A 20,553-nucleotide genomic window follows, 5' to 3' on the forward strand; every position below is an offset into this window, starting at 1 on the left:
GCATGCCTCTGCTGTGGATGCTGCTGACCATTTGGTGCTGTCCATGGTGCTGATCTGAACGCTGCTGAACACTGGAGTCTGTGGGACCTGCCAATGGATTTCCCGCAGTCTGTGGATTTGCCCTGTTGATTTTTCCTTCGCACATTAGGCTATATATCCTACTTTCACAGAATCCGTCAGAGAGAGAGAGAGAGAGAGGAAAAACAAAAGCGAAATCTGATATTCATAAGACAGCCATTATTTGTCTGCGTATATACAGGATAGTGATGGGTTTTGAATGCTCGCGCTTTCACGAGTGTATTGATAAGGTCTGCCGGTGACGTGACGTCGAAGATAAAGACCCCGCTGCCTGCTGTGTGTCTTGACTGCACGGCTTGGCTTCCCCCGTGCCGTGCTTCGCATCGTCCCCAGTTGCTCCTAGCAGCCCGCCGATGCTCACACACTCCTCCGCTCCGGGCGCAGCGCTAGGCGGTGAGCGCGCTTGAGTGACACGGGCTGCGGTAGTCTGCTGCCCAGGCTCCCCCTGCTCTACATGGCCGTGGATTAGCTATATGCTAATATCGACGGGAGAGAGGAGCCAGCGGAGGCTGCCCGAGTCTGAACAGGCTCCTTCACAGCCATGGCTGAAGGTGGAGAAGGAGAGGATGAAATTCAGTTCCTCAGGACTGTAAGTAGCTACATTTGCTGACGCGGTGCACTAGCATTGGAAATATCTGTAGCCCCGGGTTTCATCATGAGGCATGGTACTTGGTGTCTGTGATGAATGCTGTCGATTGCCTATCAATTGGCGTGCTTGGCAGCTTTTAATTCTACTCTGTAGCCTTTGATAACTCACTGACTCCTGTCCCTTCTTGCAGACCTTTAGAGGCGCTGATAGTGCCCTATTTTGCGCATCGCTCACTGCTAGCTATTGTCTTTTCTGCAGTCTCTTTCTCAAGAAGTTTGACAAAACAAGCAGTTTCCCAGTATGTAAAACTTCTGTTGTGTCTTGCTGGACCGTTATACTCTTAAATTGTCTACAATTTGATAAAGGTTGGCTATTATGAAATATAATTTAATAATTTAACAACTCAAAGACCTACCAAATTAAGGCATGTAGGCTATACAGTAGCATACTAGGGGAAAAATGAGTTATTCATGCGGTTTGAGTGTTGACCAATATGTGTTCAGTACATTGTAGCTCAGTGGTTAGTGGCAGCTTGGCAGTGTGTGCTGTCAGGCCAGACAATAGCCCCAGGGTTCCCATGCAGCAGCAGCAACGGTCTATGCAAATTAACTGATGGCAAAAATTATTTGTGATAAATATCATTGTTCATGTTTATGCATGTTTTTGCATTTTGCTGTCTCACATAACATAAAACTAGACAAGATAATGTCAACAAATATTGATGAAAAAAGGCTGGAACATGAGGTTAAGACTGTTATCTTGCTACTCTATGTGTTGAAAGTGTGTGCCATTGTGACACTTATTCAGTTGAAGTAGAAGCTTTGAGCTTGAAAATGCCTTTCCCCTTTCGCTGTTGGCAAAGATAGACATGATGACTTTATCTGTTCTGCATCTGTGGGAAAATGCATTGGATCATGTCTGAAAATACCCTTCTGTCTGGGTAGATGAAGGAGCAGGAAGCTGGAGGTGTTCCAGATAGACCCCAAGACAGTGGGAGGTGTTTGGTGGTCGGTTTCACATATCACTAGCTGCCAGTGCTGCTTGTGGTTTTCCTTTATAAGCTACTCACAGATTCACAACTCACTTCAGGCATGAAAGTAGAGGGTTTCTTTTTCATATATACACAGTGATAGCAACCCACACACACACACCAAATCGTTGTGTTGAAATGTCTCACTAATGAGAGCCTCTCTAGTATGCCAGTAGTGTTTAAAATGGCCTTCCACCCATCTTACCCAGAAAAGGCTGATGCCTCCTCCTCAGCTTCCCTGCCCCAACAGCCCCCTCTCACCAGATCCCTTGTTGCCAACACATAGGTCACCACATCAGCATGAGCACCCACCACCCACAGAGAGCTGACATCTCAGCATGTTTTATGGGCTGAAACCCTAAATGCCATCAATCCACAATGAAGCAATAAGCCCCAAGAGGCCGTGGTTTACAGTGACTTTACAACAGCTAATGCCTGTGATACACTAGAAGACTTTGAAAATCTTAACAGATTATGAAAAGACTGGGGAGTTACACTACAAGACTGGTTCATTAAGATTTTGTATCACGACTGAAATACACTACACAACTGACTCAGACGAGGCAGTATACACTACAAGACTTTTCACTTTGAAATTCAAACACGTTTGATTTAATCTTTGTGGCTTTGTGTGGTTTACACTTGAAGACTAGAAATCTGGAGGCAGTTTATACTAACAGATTAGAAATCTGTACCCAGTATAAACTAACAGATTTTGCTGCCGACTGGCACAACATCTGCAGACAACAACTGCAGACTAGAGTCAACAAAGACAGACTGAGCCCAACTGGAAATCCTGTGTAAAATCGAGGGAAAGTGTAAACTAGTCTTGTAGTGTAAACTAGGCATAAGGGCTGTTCTAAGGCAGCAGTGACGGCGTGCCTTAGAACAACTTGGAACTTAGTGATAAGCAACACAGAGATGCTGTTTGGCGCAGTAATACTGTGATGTGGTCACAGCTGTGTGTTTATAGAGTATTATTTTACAACAGCTTCAAACGCGGTTCAGCCAATCATGATCAAGGACCGGAATTATCCGCTTTATAATCAGCATTTTAGAATCACAATTAACGTTTTGGTTGTTTTGGCTGGTTTGTTGGATTCACTGTGAAAGTCCCCCCCAAAAGTTCAGTGAGATTAAATAAGATGCCACTGAGTAATAGGAAATTGCTGTTTCTTAAAGGTATACTATGCAACTTTCTCTAGCTTGCCATTTGTAAGCAATACTGCACATGACCCCTCCCCCCAGCTCCACAAGCGAGCAAGAGAGAGAGAGAGAGGGAGAGAGAGAGCATGGTTCGGTAGTCGAGCGAGGTTGACAGTGAATGGAGAGAGTGAGCTGTGCAAAATGCAAAAGCGGGTGAAACACATTAAAATGTATTTTCTGACAGTGGTCATGTTCTAAAAGCACAAATAAACACACCCACACCACCACCACGCAACCTTCTTGGATGCCGGTTTTCTGGGTTTTGTTCAGGTTTTGTTTGAATAATGCAGTCTGCTGGAGTCTGCTCTGCGCAATGTTATTGGCTAGGTGCTATAAACACCCCCACGTGGGACTGCTAAAATGTTGCAGCTCACAAACGTCCCGACCACAGCAAAACAATGAGAATATACAGGCAGAGGACAGTGTCTCTGCTGATAAAAACATCGCCACACAAAGTGGGTCATAAGTGATAATTCAGAGGGATTACTTTTGTGTGTGTGTGTGTGTGTTTATATATTTATATTTATTTATAATTTTTTGAAAATTAAGGGAAACTCTGCATAGTATATACCTTTAAAGAGACCTTAGCAGCTTGTTGCATCCCTCCACACAGGGAAGCAGCTGATGTTGTTGTGATGGGGATGCAGTGAGCAAGCTTGGTGTTTGTTCATGAGTGTAAAAGCGTGTGCGTGTGCACGTGTGTGTGTGTGTGTGTGTGTGTGTGTGTGTGCGTGTGTGTGCATGTGTGTGTGTGTGTGTGTGTGTGTGTGAGTGTATGTGTTGAATGCAAATGCAGAGCAGTAGCTGTGTGGTGCAGTCAGGCTGCACCAGACATGCCACAGCAGAGCACAGTGCAGAGCAGAAATTATTCATCAGGCCAAGCAAGGCACAGCTGTACTACTTGATCAGTGTAGAGGAGCTGCACATATACTGTGCGCACACACACATACACACACACACGCACATTGTGTACACGCGCGCACGCACACACACACACACACACACACACACACACACACACACACACACACTGTGTGCACACACATACGCACGTGCACACAGAAACATTTTCACATAGGCAATACACTACAGCCATTCCTGCAGAACTAATCATTTGCGTGCACGACGCACTTACACCAGGGCAGGAACTTAGCGGGGTCTCGGGGCAAAATGGCCCTACATTTTTCTGAAAGTGTAGTCGTAGACTGAATTTCAATCATGGAAGACCAAATAAGGCATTAATAGAGCACCCCATGCTGTCATACCCCTCAGCCCAAATGACGTCACTAAATGACGTCACCATCTCCGACGTCACCTTCTCCATGACGTCCCAAATGACATCAGTTATGACATCATAAATGACATCATAAATGACATCAGTTATGACATCATAAATGCCCTTCTCCCAAATGACATCAGTTATGACATCATAAATGACATCAGTTATGACATCATAAATGCCCTTCTCCTGGTACTATATAAAGCCCCCATCACCACAGCTTAAATCACACTTGTGCAGTCATCACTCACCTTGTGTCAGCATCACGCATTCATCCAGCATCTCCAGAGCAAAAAGCTTCATCCCACCACCTCCCCAGATCACCACCAATGTCATGACTCCTGTTGGAAACAAATCCCCTTAGGGGGGATGTCCTATCTCATACAGCACCGACGCCCTCTCTCATAAGCAAGAGGAGCGTCACATCATGGAGTCATACGCCATACTCAAACCGTCTATTCTGATTCAATAAAGTTTGTTAAAATTATATTAAGAGTCTCTCATGATTGAAATGTAAAAAGTGTAATACTTTATGTATTTTAACGTTATTCTGTATTTGCAAAGCACGACTCAAAAATGGACAGATAAGCATCCGTACCTCCACAAGCTGGCCAGCTACCTCACTAGCTAACATAACATAACATAACATGGAAAAAAATTTAATACGCAAACCACCCGCTGAATCACAACTAAAGAAACAGATCAAAATGATATAGAAACAGTTGCTGACCCTCTCCTGATCTGCCCAGGGCCTAAAAAAGCTGTCAGAGCCTACTGTTGTTATATGTTTTTTGTCTTTTGTCATAGGTAGGGATGTCAGTTTTCGGTTAATTTTACTTTTGATTAACCGACACCCTTAACCGTTTAATAACTGTTTTTTTAAAGACGTGAAATAAGACATTGCCTTTTGCACCAGCTGAACGTAAGTTCTGTCTTAAGTTAGGGTGTAAAGTCCACACTAACTGCTACGTTCAAACTAGTTAGTTTGACACTAAAGTTGTGTCTTTGTTGAGTTGCACCACGGAGACATAAGATACATCTTAACTAGTAGTCCTTAAACCTCACACTAGCCAAAATAGTGTCGCAGAAAATGACGTGTACAGTATCTGTGACCAATCAGTGAAAAGCACGGTGGAAACGGTGTTTATTTACAGTTGTTTAAGTAAGTGGAGTGAAAACAGGACATGTTTCCCCCGGCAAATTAGTGCTTCATCAACACTAACCAAATGAGAACGTTATTGAGTAACGTTCGTTTAGGTTCATATTACTGTTAACGTTTATCTGTGAGCTCTTCATCAGTATTGTAGGCTATACCACCATCCTGCCTCGCTAAATTGTTGCGGTTATTTTAATTTGTATGCAGTGCTGCAGCTTGTGGGAAACAAAAGCGTGAGTCATAAATATCAAAGGGTGTAATAATTTATCACGGAGAGCGCGTTGCGGACGCAAAACAACGATGCGCCACGGTGCCAAGTTGCAATTCGTGCCAACTGCTATTTTACGGAGGACTTTACACCTAGTAAGACGTAGGTGTAAATTTTAAGTTCTAACTTATGCCTACGTTGTAACTATTTCACTTGGTGCAACCCAAATATTTTTAGTAGTGCGTAAACTCGGACTTAGTGAGACTTTACGTTCAAACTAGCTTACGTTTCAACTTACGCACAGCTGGTGCAACCCACTGCAGTGCTCCCTTCAGGGTTTCAGACTGCATATTTATTTTAGATATTAAAAGTGATATTAAAAGTGAGTGTGTTGCGAGTCCGGTACTGCACTGCTTCCCACACTACCAAATCCGCTTGAATTACGTTACACATTTTAAAGTGTGGATATTCTTCAGTAGAATCGATGTGGAAGACGCAGCTTGTTGCTTGAAATATGAGGAGCGATCTGTCTAAACACTGAAACACATGAGTGAAAGTACGAACCTCACGCCCCGTGCAGACTAGAGCGATGTTTGTCGCCGGCTGTCGCTGCTGCCCATTCATTACGTATTGGATACGTCGCCAGGTATCCCAGCATGCCTAAACATCGCTGTAGTCTGCACGGGGCGTCAGGCGGAGAAATGCAATGGAGTTTTCCACTGCCTGGCAGCTCGTAACATTAACGTAATATTCAGCCCACAGTCCCACACAGCACACATGGAGTTAAGGAAACTATAGAACATTGGTTTAATGAGCTGATTGTTTCGCTATGGGTGTGTGTTCATAAATTAATTCTGAAATGATGCTACGTGCAGACTGCAGCGACATTTGTCATGTGTAGACGCCTGCTGTCGCTGTTCCCCATTAATTTTGTATTGGATACGTCGCCAGGTATCCCAGCATGCATTCCAAGGCGATGAGCGGTGGACAGCAGCGATGAGAGGAGGGGCCATTTTGAAATCGACCAATTGAAGATGGAAATACAGCAAGGCAGCCAATCAAGCTGCAGCACCAAGTGACCAGCCGGCGTCTACATGCGACAAAAGTCGCTGCAGTCTGTCCAAGGCATGAGAGCACATCTGAGTTGTCGGTCATAAATTCAGAGCAGGGGGTGGGGCGGCTAGTGAGTGAGTGAGAGACAGCTTCCAGGAAGCGTTGCTCTCAAATGCTTGAGAAAAAGACAAGGCATTTTCAGCCTTTCTCTAAATAAATGTTATTGGCAGTGGCAGGAGCTTTTAATTCCTATATAATGCTAGTTTAACTCTTGTGCCATGTTTTAATATACTTAGGTTAACATTGCTTCCCACAAAGGAGGGAAAAAATCTACAGATTGGCAATAGTTGTATGCAAATTAATATGCAAATTAACTGTTTAACCGACATGCTTAACCGATCAGAGTCGTTATCGGCGGTTAACCGCACACGTTAACCGCACGCACACACGTTTGTACAGCTATCTTAGTGAGGACATTCATTGACATAATGCATTCCCTAGCCCCTAACCTTAACCATCACAACTAATGGCTCATTTCCACCACATATAACAGCTCAGTACAGCTCTACTCAACCTGGTCTTACTTGTCTCTACTTGATATAGACTCTGTTTCCATAGCAAGTTTACTCACCTCCGCCCACACCTGGTCGTCATAGCGACCGCATATCTGTCCTCCGCCCATAGCCGAAGTAGGCTATAACGTATAACGTTAAAATTAAATCCATACATGGAACTTTTAAACTGGTTATGAAATACTGGTGCCTCTAAATAACCTACAGTGTACATGGGGAAATGTGAGAATCGGCCAGGAGAATGGATATCACTTTGTTGTTACTCAAACTCACATGCATGTACTGCGCGGGGGACGGGAGTTGCGCTACGGGCAGAAGGGAAGCCTCTACCCCGGCGGCAACTCACCAGGCAAGACCGCGGCTTCGCTAAACCTCCGCCTCCGGCCTAGCGGACCCGACGTTACACGCAACTACAAAGGGCTTCCCGAGGAGCGGACTTTTTCTCTCTCAAAACAATTGAAAACCACCGCCATGTTAAAGCTGAGCAAGGAGATCGATTTTATTTCACCAGAGCCGAAGGCAGCAACACAAAAGACTGATGGAAATAACAAAAGAGAAGGTAAGTCCCACTAAACTGGTATCCAGCATTGACAGTAGACACTAGTAAACACGATTCTGCCTGACCAATCAGTCGTCTGCAGTGTTTTCACGTCACGGTATGGTACCGGGTTCACAGTGCTTGAACCTCAACAAAGCAGGGACCAAAACTAGCACAACTCAACGCCGACTCAACCCGGGCTGTCCACGTTTTTGATCGGTGGAATGAGGCAAAAAAGCGAGACGAGCTGGGCGGAGCCGCGCTGATACCAGCGGTGGAAATGGGCCATAAATGCCTAACCCTGACCCTGACCCTAACCTTAACTTAAAACCATTTCTAACCTACCCCTTAAAACCAAGTCTTAACCTTCAAACAGAACTTTGAAGGTGTGTGAGAAAGTGAGGACCGGCCAAAACGTCCTCACTTTCCCAAATGTCCTCACTTCCCAGGTATAATACTCAAATTGGTTCTCACTAAGAGAGCTGTACAAGAACACACACACACACACACACACGTGCACGCACGCACGCAAGCATACACACACACACACACACACACACACACACACACACACACACACACACACACACATACACACACACACACACACACACACACACACTCTGTCCCTAACCAATCTTGCCTTTCTTTACATTGGTACCACTTAGTGGCAAGCACTCTGTGAGGATATGTAGAGGCTATGTTTATTGCTGGCATCCAAATGTTGCCTGTTATTGGAGCCAAGCAGCTTGATAAAGAAGTCCACAAACTGCCTTTTCTCTAACAACAACACAAAGTAATTTCCCTGGAGTGGTAGCAGAAATGACCCCTGCCGGTCGCAGAGTGAAGCTTTCTTCAAACTGCTGGTTAACGTTAGCGGGGGCAAGAGGCTGTGAGGAGAGGAGAATACGTCCTGCATGTCCTACTGGAAAATTGGAAATGTCCTTAGATGCACCAGCTCTGACAGCAGCAGTGTGAATATGAATCAAATATCAGCTCATGGTCACATGGATCCGGCTGTTCATTATGTAATTGCTAGCCTACTGTGTTGTTGTGTCAGAGATGAGGGAGAGTGGTGGGAGAGAGAGAGAGAGAAACATATCACCTAGCTGCTGTTGTCTCGCTCCTCTCGCTTCTTTGATCATACAATCATTCTGCCAAGAGGCCACGGATTAGCACATGACACCGCTTGCTTTGGGACGATCCACAGTTCCTAACATGATTTGAACACTAAAGAAGGCACACACACACACACACACACACACACAGAGACACACACAGAGACACGCGCGTGCGCATGCGCGTGTCTGTGTGTGTGTCTGTCTGTGTGTGTGTGTGTGTGTGTGTGTGTGTGTGTGTGTGTGTGTGCGTGCGTGCGTACGTGCGTGTGGGTGCGTGCGCGCACACACACACACAAAACCCTCAACTGTGAGGACTCCCGCTGAGCGAATATTGAAGTGTGGTGATCTATTAGCAGAGTCTGGACTTTGAAAAGGCCAGACTGGGCGTGTGACTAATGCACTGTGGTGGCTTGGCTTGTTTATGTGAAGGCGGTGCTGTTCTCAGCTGGCATCCAGGCAATAACCCTCAATGTGCTCACATTGTAACGAGCCAGACAAAAGCTTTGCCTCGTCACAACAGCTTTGCACTATAATATCTTAAAACAGTCAAATGTCTTAATGTAGGGCAGGGTTCCCCAAATAGCGGCCCGCAAGCGCCCCCTGTGCGGCCTGTGCTGGAATTGAAAAATTAAATAAATAGTGCACCTGAACGCAACATAAGATACGTGCTGAATAAGTGTCCAAATGTTCATGTCATTCTGGCCAATACTCCACTTCTGTTATAACATTTCAGTCTGGAATATGGAATATCTTTAAATAAGCCTTATGATTAAAAGGCTAAAAGTAATCTCATGTAAAATGACTGTTCTACATTGAGGAAGTAAAAATTTAAATAATAAATCGTTGGTTTTGGATTTATTTAGCTTCAAGAGTGCATTTTTGTTCTTGTGTGACCCTCAACACAGGCTTTGAGAATCCCGGGCCACTTACTGATACTTATGCTTAAATTAACCCACTCATATTCTCGTTTATTTCAAGAAAAACATTTTGGCTAATGGAAATTCTAATTGGCTGGTAACTTTGAAATCTAGCAGCCATATTGGCAGGTGGTCAAAAAAGTTAATTTCAAGCCCTGCAGGGAGAGCAGGTGGTGACATAGGAGTTAATGAGAAAAGGATTGAATATTGGTGGTTAATTCCGAATAATGACATCAACTGTTGATTTAAAATGAGTTATTCTTCTAAATCTGGCTTCAAATGCCCCAAATTCTTTGTGCCGGCACCGTTCGGCCCCCAGCCCTCAGTCCTCAGCAAAATGTGGCCATTGGTGAAAAGTAATTGGGGACCCCTGATCTAGGGTGTGCTGTGTGTCCCTGACATCAATGCCAGAGAGTGACATCAATGCCAGAGATGTCGCCTCTGTGATCTATTGTGCTTTTGAGTCTTTTTTTTTTCTTTTTCAATATTTTTTTTTCAAAATTTTTGAACAACATACGAACAAGACAAAGAGGCAGACACAGGAAAACAAAATAAAATAAAAATAAAAACAAAAAACATATGATCAACATTCAGTATTAAATCGTGCTACCAGTCGCATAAGGTGCTTATATGCTTGTAAGAGGTATTGTGCCTGGGATCCCACACAGGGGGTCCATGAGGAACCAGTCTGGCGAATCACCCGTCGCCCCCAACCTCAATGAGGTAGGCTAGAAACGGGTCCCAAATGGCAGAGAATTTCTTAAGTGAGTCAGTCCTCAGGAACCTAATCTCTCCATCCGTATAACAGAGGTCATATCCGCCAGCCACAATTGAAAAGAGGGTGAAGAGGGGGACTTCCATTACTTCAGGATTAGTTTCTTGGCAACAGTTGTCCCCTGTGTCAAGAGACTGTTGACTTTTGAGTCTTTTTGACATGCCCCATCCACTTGAATTCCCCTGATGTAATGTGTGCTAGTATCATGTGTAATTGTATACTGTAGGTCTTTTGGAGGCGTGAGATGGTTTTGTGATGTGAGAGATCCTGTGTGGGTAGAGGCCGTATCTAACGGCTCCACATTGGGCCAGAGGCAACCAAAAGGTGCCCTTGCTCTGCAGAGAGTGCAGCAGCAGGTATTCTGCTTACTAGAAAACTGTCTGGAAGCATCCCTCGTTATCCTCGTTAGCAGAGAGCGTAAAGCCCAACGCTGCCAGGTCATTGTCAAATTTTCAACGTCTCTAAAGTTGACGCGATTAAGACAATTTTCACTAACTCTTCTGAGTGAATCCGATATCCATGTTGATATGGGAGTTGATATATAATAGATATGAAATATGAGAGTCAAAACATGGGAGTCGAAACCAGGATTTTAGCCCTAGAAGGTCGTCTGGCTTGCTTCATATTTGTCTCTTCCTGTTACTGTCAGTTGCCCTGTGTATAATTATTAGAGATTACCATGAAATTATTACCGGTGATGGGAATTGAGTTCAGCACATCATCCCAATCTACTTGACACTAAGGAGGGTTGTCTCTAATGCAATTATGATGAGGTCTACTGTCATTTCACGGTTGAATTAAAAAGTAATAGCTCAGTTTCATTAGGAACCAACAGGCATTTTGAGGATAATAATGGTGCAGATTTGAGCCCGCAGATTCATATTGGAATACAGTCATCGCTTTGTAAAGTAAAATAATTTTATGAACCCAACACATTTTCTTCCTTTGAAGCAACCTGTCACCGGAGATTTCGCCTTATATATTTTTTCCAGCTCTGCACCATATAATTTTTCCAACATTCATGCTCGCATGTGCATCTCAATTGAGATGCAGAAAATGTATGCTTTGTGTGAATGCTTGCGTTTCCATATCTCTATATTTGATGTAATCTCTTAACACAATTTCTTGGTCATTTACCAAGTGTGAAATCGAATAGATTTCTTGCTCTTCTTTCCCTATACAAGTTGCATTTGAGCTACTCAAAATGCTAAGTTATGTCATGCAAAAGGCACGGTATTGATCAGATACATGCTCCCTCTATCTGTACTGTGTGTGAGCATATATTTCCAGCCCATATCCCTACTGCAGTATTGATTTCCCCCATATCTCCATTAGCATCACCTTAGAGTCATTTACAATTGTCAATATTGCACTTTCAAGAGTTCTGTTGAACCCAACTTGCAGAAAAGTAAGTTAGCGTAAGGTTTAGGGTGGAAGTGTTGTTCAGCAGAATGTTGTGTTCCTCTGTTGTGTGATGGAGACCGACAGATAAGATACTGTAGGGCCGGGATGTATCTAGCAGGCCTGCCCAGAGACAAGCCAGTGTAAGGGTGCTGTAATGAGCTATCGATCGTGCCAGCAAATGAAGACATTTCCCCAGTAATGTCAGTGGCATGCAGTAAGTCAGTAATGTCAGTGGCATGCAGTAATGTCAGTGGCATGCAGTAATGTCAGTAATGTCAGTGGCATGCAGTAATGTCAGTGGCATGCAGTAATGTCAGTGGCATGCAGTAATGTCAGTGGCATGCAGTAATGTCAGTTGCATGCAGTAATGTCAGTGGCATGCAGTAATGTCAGTGGCATGCAGTAATGTCAGTGGCATGCAGTAATGTCAGTGGCATGCAGTAATGTCAGTGGCATGCAGTAATGCAGTAATGTCAGTGGCATGCACTGCAGTAATGTCAGTGGCATGCAGTAATGTCAGTGGCATGCAGTAATGTCAGTGGCATGCAGTAATGTCAGTGGCATGCAGTAATGCAGTAATGTCAGTGGCATGCACTGCAGTAATGTCAGTGGCATGCAGTAATGTCAGTGGCATGCAGTCATGTCAGTGGCATGCAGTAATGTCAGTGGCATGCAGTAAGCGGTACACTTGATCTGCTGTTTCAGAGCATGAATATTTAATAAGGTAATGTAGGAAGGGCCTCCACCCAAAGAAGACAGCATTATCCTCTTTCCTTTGGTTTGATCTAAGAACGCTCCTCTCCTCCAACAGACATTTCTCATAGGTTTTCTGATACAGTATAATATGTTCATTATTGATAAGTTGCTGTGATCCTCATATGCTTATTGCTTACATTTACTTACTACAAGGCGTTTGATGACAGATCAGATCATATTGCAGAACACTAAGAATTCTTTGACCTAAGGCCTTGGCCACACTGATCCGTCAGAAAATGGACAGAATTATTGAACGGACAGATGTCTGTCCGATGCATGAGAACTGAGTCTATGTCAAACCCCTCGCCGAAAGCGCCGGGGCTGCTCCGCGGCCGGCGAGCCTGCCTGCGCAGCCTGCGTGCAGCTCCTTGGAAATGTGACTCGATGCAAATTACATGAACAGCGCGAGTATAATATAATGTAGATCATGTGCAGATAACCGGAGAGAAGTATATGCACTACATTCTCCCCTTGGACTAACTTCTAGTCACTGAAATCCTAGTGAAATCACACAATTTTACTCATTTTGCTGGGGAATCCCTTATAGCCTCCTTCACCGCCTCGGCCGCCATCTTCTTTGAAAAGTTGAAACAAATCTCGGAACGCCTCCTCTCGAGACCTCGACTCTGATTGGCTAAACGGACAGTGACTATCCGACCATCCGACCATCCGATATGTCCATCCAGAAAAAGTTCATCCCTCTTCAACTTTCGGTCCATCAAAACGTATGCAAATTTTCTGGATACGTACGCTTCTGAGTGCTCCACGGACAGTCGGACAGTCGTCATTGAAAATTAATGGAAGTGAACAGAGAAATGAACGCACACGGACAGACACCACGGATCAGTGTGGCCAAGGCCTAAGCCAAGTTGTTCTTAGGTACTACTTACTAGTACTATCTGCTGGCTGACACACATTTTGCTCTGAAGCAGTATCAGGTGCAGCCCCACTCGCTGTGCCTCCAGGATCATGTTGTTTCTCATGTGCATGGCTCCTATGTAGATCCAGTCCAGGATCATGTTGTTTCTCATGTTGTGCATGGCTCCTATGTAGATCCAGTCCAGGATCATGTTGTTTCTCATGTTGTGCATGGCTCCTATGTAGATCCAGTCCAGGATCATGTTGTTTCTCATGTGCATGGCTCCTCTGTAGATCCAGTCCAGGATCATGTTGTTTCTCATGTGCATGGCTCCTCTGTAGATCCAGTCCAGGATCATGTTGTTTCTCATGTGCATGGCTCCTCTGTAGATCCAGTCCAGGATCATGTTGTTTCTCATGTGCATGGCTCCTATGTAGATCCAGTCCAGGATCATGTTGTTTCTCATGTGCATGGCTCCTCTGTAGATCCAGTCCAGGATCATGTTGTTTTTCATGTGCATGGCTCCTCTGTAGATCCAGTCCAGGATCATGTTGTTTCTCATGTGCATGGCTCCTCTGTAGATCCAGTCCAGGATCATGTTGTTTCTCATGTGCATGGCTCCTCTGTAGATCCAGTCCAGGATCATGTTGTTTTTCATGTGCATGGCTCCTCTGTAGATCCAGTCCAGGATCATGTTGTTTTTCATGTGCATGGCTCCTATGTAGATCCAGTCCAGGATCATGTTGTTTCTCATGTGCATGGCTCATCTGTAGATCCAGTCCTGCTTAAGCAGCATTCTCACCACGGCAAACCTACATTCCCATTGAGATGAATGAATCTTCATGGTTCAGGGTCTTGTCTGGTTGCCCACCTGCCTGTGAGGAGCAACATAAATTACTTCTTGGCTGCCTGGAACAGTTCTACTCTGTCAAATTAGCAGGAGCTGTTGTCCTAGCTGGGCCAGTTTTGAACCCAGGACAGATTCTTAAGCATATATGGGAATGGCTAAATAATTTGTTATCTCCGCCAAGGAGGCTATGCCTTCGGTGCTGTTTCTTTGTCTGTCTGTTTGTTTGTTTGTTTGTTTGTCAGCAGGATTACGGAAAAACTACTGGGCCGCTTTTCATGAAACTTCATGGAAGGGTGTAGCATGGGCCAAGGAAGAACCCATTCAATTTTGGAGCGGATCCGGATCAGACTCACGTAATAATAGCAGGAACAAGCAATAAGAGTAACTTGACGGAGGTCTCCAAGTGCCCTTCTAGTTATCAATTATTTCTTGGCTAGCCTAAACTACAGCTCAACCAGCTAACGAGCTTGGACAGTGCACACAGATTATAGAGAGAGGATAGGCTATACTGTTTATCTGTGCATTATATTTGTCAAATTATAGCAGCCTGCCACCATTGCTGGTCCGCAATGCCTCTAGTGCCTCCGAGGCTGGTCTGATTCTAAAGGGAAGCCTGATGTCTGAAGTGCTGATGTAATTCACTGCTTTCCTGGCCTGGTTGCAGGCTGGTTAGACAGCCTCAGAGGATTATATGAAACGATACTACTCATGGTGCTATGGTTCATATTGCATCCTCCTTCCAGGCTGGTTTGTCAGAGGCTGATATTAAAATGAACTTACCCTAGCTGCTAGGTGAAGATCATTGAATATCATTTCAGGCTATTCTCACTTAACATGTGAACATGCTAGGTTATAGCATCTTCACATGTTAAGTGAGAATAGCCTGAAATGTCCAAACCCAACTTATAGTTATGTAAAGTATATTTAGAATTGTGTGGACTCCACACAAGTGGAGTGACCTATTTTAAACTAGACCAAAACATATTTTACACTATATCCTAGTTTTCGTTCCTGTGAACATATTGTGCATTTCTTAAGTATCTGTGTGCTGTGCTAGCTACAACCTTTTTTTGGGGGGGTTTCCTTGTCTGGGCAACTAACCTCATGTGACACAAATAAGCTCATGTGACAGTCCTGTTTCCACAGAAACAAGAACACATTTTGCCATGGTAGTAAAAGAAAACCACCAAAACACGAGCTTGGCTGTGCTTTTGAGTCATTCTCCTCCTACATACACTGTAAAGGAACTCTGCTATGTGGTATAATTACGTCCAATGTTCTGTCTCCCCACTGTGCCCCTAATAAGCCATTTAGAGGCGCCTTTATTACTGCAATCTGCTGCTGTCGTGCTTCACTCCACTCTCCTTTATAGGAGATAGTTTAGTGTCAGTGTCTGAGTTTATGACTTTGCTGAAAATGCAATCCGGGGTATGGCATTAGAATCTAGCCACATTTCTAGAGCATAAAGCTACATTTTGAATGGTTGAAGCTCACTTTTGAATCTCTGTAGGAATACTTGTAAAAAGAAAAGAGAGTGTACCGTAATTGAATAATTTGCAGGATACAGCACTAGATGCGTTCAGCCTGCGCTGCCATAATTGCTGTGTTGAGAAAGTCCTGTGATTTCCTCCTTCCAGCGTGCGGCAACCTTTTTTTGTCTGATATTTACGACAGTGGTGTTTCTCACCTCATAAAATATTCATTCCTGTTTAACAGCCTCTGCGTCGGGCTTGCACCATGCCAATGCAGACAGGGAGATATCACCTTTGTGAGGAAGTTGTAGCTTCCAAGTGCTGGATTATTTAAATTTGAACCTGCTGCAGGTGATTGATCAGAACCATGGAGATGTCTTTAAGGATTTATTGGGGCAATCCGGTTGTTGTAAGGTAGCCGATGGTATGTAACAGCCTAACAACACACTGCAAAACAGTCTGATAATGCAAAAACTCTCGTAAGCTGGTCTATCCTGGTATCTATGCCATCACTGATGACATCACAACTGCTCAAGTGACATCACTTATTACATCATCGATGACATCACTTATGACATCATCGATGACATCACAGTTGCTCAAGTGACATCACTTATGACATCACCGTCACTCGAGTGACATCACAGTTGAGTGACATCACCAATGACGGCGCTCCAGTCCATGACATCAGATCCTTAGCCCCCGTTCACACAGCACGCCGAAGCAACGCTCAACCGTAGCTGTACCTACGCTGTACCCACAAGTTTCATTTCAGTCCTTGTTAACAGGCAGAGCCATCACACCACCCGCACACGTGCCACGCTGATGCCATGCCGAAGCCATGCTCACGCCACGCCAAAGCGATCACTCAGGCCTGACGCCAAATTTCCAAGCTTGACGCTGAAGCCGTGAAGCCGTAAGGCATGAAGTCAATGGGGGTTGTGGGCGGGTTCAAGGCGCAAGAGTAGGCGCTGAGAGGAGCTGAGAGAAAAAGAGAAGGCGTCTTGTGTGAACAGTAAGGCGTACGTTCAGCTTGTGCCTGCTTCAAGCTTCAGTTCTGCTTTCGTTCGGCATCCTGTGAATGAGGGCTTAGGTCGCTGGTTCGAATCCGGTCCGCGGGTGCCCCAATGAGTATGGTATCATCAGGGTGCACCAATGAGTATGGTATCATCAGCCAGTGTGGGTATGGCATCATCAGTTGGCATGAGAGGGCCTTTTCTACACCCTCTTTATTGGGCCTTGTTGCTGCAGAGGCAACAATGTGTGTAATAAAACAATTTATTTCTTGACCAGCAAGCAGCTAGCGGGGCGGGAGATGGGGAGTGCTGACTATTGGGGTATGGGATGTATAGAGAGGAGACTGAGATAAGCATTGACCTATTTGACACCCCCCACCTCCCCTTCAAACACACACACACACACACACACACACACACGCATACTAACACACCTTCCTATACCCCCCAGAGTACGTTCAATTGCCTCTTCAGCGCACTCACTCCCCTCCATACTCGCACTTTTCTGCTGTTTGATTACGACACCATCTCTCTCACCTTCCAGGAGCTCCTTAACTCATCTCCTGTCTTAAGGGAGAGGCAGGTTTTATTGCTAGGTCTAAGCCTATCTCTGCAGGTGGAGGATGGTGTAGCGTCCCTCCACTGGGCCGGGTCTCTTTGCAGTATTGCTGTTTTCTCAGCCTCTGGCGACACTCCCTCCTCCTAGCTTGCAGAAGTGCTTCTGTGGCTGTATAGTGGAGCAGCTGACACCTCAAGTAGCTTCCCCATCTGGTCTCTTAATGGGCTCTTGCTGAGACATAATGACAAATCAAATAAAAATTGCTCGACAAAAGGTTGTCATCTGATGTCTTTTTCCTTTTGCACTACTGCAGTAATTTATTTTATTTTATTTCCTTATAGATTTAGCACTTGTCAATGAGTCAAACTATCTCCCCACCAAACGCAACCTCCGGCGATGAAAAATTAAGCCAGCCCCGGAAGTGCCAAAAATTGCAGTTCCTCGAATGGCCACTTGAGGCTGGCTCCAAAAGCGAGAAAATCCATATAGAGACCCCCATGTCAAAATGGCCAACTTTATAGCAGAAATACACATTTTTGCAGCCTGGTTAAAAAAAAACACCATATATGACAACTGTACAGGGGGTGAATTTGTATAACTACTATGGCTGCAAAGAGAAGTTGGATTGTGTAGAAGTCAATGGGAAAAATTACCCTAATTCTCACTTGACTTATTACCTCAGTAAATACTTTCGTAATGAGTTTATGGTCTCAATCACTAGTTTCAAGTCTTCTTCAATACAGCAGCATGCTGTTCATTTTGAAAATGATGGTCCCATTTAGAGTAAAATAGATGATAAAGCAGACTATGCTTTGGGGAATGATTGACAGGTCACCTGTCACAGACCAATAGCAGGCGGAGCTGCAGCTTTGTCTAAAACAAAAACAACAAAAAACAAGATGGTGATGCTCAAAATGCCAAACTCAAAGCTTCAAAATAGGATTCCACAAACCCAGGGGTGACATCACGGTGACATCACAGTGACATCACAGTGGCTACATTCATATTTTCATACAGTGAAACATACATTTGACTCACTGGTGTCTCAGCTGTAGTCTACACCAGGCTATCCTCTCTGGCGCCGGCCCTACGCAACTCTTTCTGCTCTCAAGCATGGGTTGAGGCGATGTCTCGTCATAGACGCCGGGTTAGCTGGCTCAGCCTGGCTGGGGGCGTGGTCAGGGTGGGGTAAATCCCCTGTTCTATCCATTCAACAAAGTTAGAATTTAGCTGCTATAGCCCAGCCCAGGCAGACACGATCGGGGATTTAACCCCCGCAGTAAACGCACATCTGAACAGACGTCTTGTGTTCTGCTCTAGAATTCCCAACCCTGTAGTGTAGAGCCGCAGCACCGTCCTTTGGTTAGTCAGCCCATTTTGACATATATGGGCGGTTTTACCTCACTTGACGTATAACATTTTGTGGGCGTGCCGACTGTCTCTATGTGGATAAGCTCTCTAAATATACCTTGACTCTCACAGTGGAATCATTTCAGTCAGGTTAGGACTTAAAGGACAATGGATATTTTCAATTTCCTAAACTAGCTGACACTGCGATCGCTGTTATTACACACATGAATAAGTGTAATGCAGTGCGAGTGCGTTCCCCTGGTCTCTGTGGAACACGGTAAGAAGAGCGTTATCTTAAACATTCATTTCCCAAAGGTGTGAATAGATAATCGCATTACAATTCAACCCCATGCCATTCTTGGTACATGCCCAGCATCAAGGCTATTGTTCCTCCTCCTAGGAATTGTGTGATATCCCCCGAGGCTGGTCATGTGATGAAGCCAGTGAGCTTGATGGTGATCGGATCGGATCTCCATCACCTGATGTAACCTACATGTGAGTCACATGCCAGCACCGAAAACCAACTCTATTGAATCCAGTGGCAGATAGATATAAATAGACATTGAACTAGTTTTAGATACAGCAATGTCTCGTGACGTCGTTCCCATGTAGATGGGGTTAGAGCCTGTATCACTGCTGAAACACCTATGACCGCTGCTTTTTGATATTCTAGGTCACATTCCGCTTTTAACCTAAAAACGCTGTAATTTCTTTTTCCTCCAAGTTTTTTTTTTGTATTTTTTTCTCCCATTTTCTCCCCAATTGTAGGCTACTTGGCCAATAGGGAGCCAAAGTGGAACGTCACTTCCTGCTTCAGCACTGTACCAGAGATTTTCATCCACCATTTATTTTCCCATAGACATTTTGTAAAATGCTTATAAAAATAGTTTTACTTGTTCAAACCAAACGGTTCAGATATATTTAGAAACAGGAAAGACCACATAACATTTCACTCACACCAAAACGTAAAGAAATTCGGGTTTAAATAATATTTTTTTTTGAAAATCTCTGGTACGGTGCTGAAGCAGGAAGTGACGTTCACTTTGCCTCTCTATTCCCCCTGCTGTCGTTGCTCCACCCCCTCTGTCGATCTGAGTTGTAGACTAGCACATGCTTCCTCTGATACATGTGCAGTAGCCAGCCGCTTCTTTTCACCTGACGGCAGGGCGTAGGCCGTGGGAGGATCACGCTAACCCCCCCCCCCAGTTCCCCTCCCCAGAAGAGGTGAAAACAGCGTGTATTTGCGCACCCACAGTGCTGCTTAGGTCTTTCTCTAGCATCAGACAGGGTGAGCGCTGAGTTCAATTGCAAGCTTCACTTCACCGAGGCGCTACAGAACAGATACAAATGCACCTGTTGGTGTTGCTCTCCCATTGGACCTCCGCAAGGCCTTCCCCCCTAAAAATACAACTGCCTGCTTGTCTATTTTCCCTCCTCTGTGTTCTGCCAGGAAAAAGATCTCCATTCCCTTGGTAAATGAAGCTACTTTGTGGGGAGAAAGCAGAGGGAGTGAGTAGTTTTTTCCCTCTGTTCCCCAGTGTACGCCCCAGCCATATTGCTGTCCCATATCACCGCTGGGCATCCCCACCACAATCCAGCTTAAAGGGATACGCCAACATTTTGAGAGTTTGGGCCATTTGTCATATTGTCAATATCAAAACAGAACGTACATGGCTTTAATTTCAATCTGCGTGCCCTACAAACAGCGGTACAGCGGTGGCTGCTACTTACCTAGCACTACAATGGTACAGTAATACAATGGAAT

At 44.7% G+C, this 20,553-nt stretch overlaps 1 protein-coding gene across 1 annotated transcript in view; it reads left to right on the forward strand.

Annotated features, from left to right (window-relative positions):
* Window positions 1–619: 619 nt before the first annotated feature.
* Window positions 620–20,553, forward strand: part of LOC310773104 (ryanodine receptor 3) — a gene marked incomplete at both ends in the record, with an annotated part of 192,734 nt that continues 172,800 nt past the window's right edge. Inside the window, 1 exon segment of the mRNA XM_083633021.1 lies at window positions 620–667. Coding sequence (XP_083489147.1) covers window positions 620–667 — 48 coding nt within the window.

This window comes from Poromitra crassiceps, assembly GCF_964638095.1.
Source record: "Poromitra crassiceps genome assembly, chromosome: 3".
NCBI lineage: Eukaryota > Metazoa > Chordata > Actinopteri > Beryciformes > Melamphaidae > Poromitra > Poromitra crassiceps.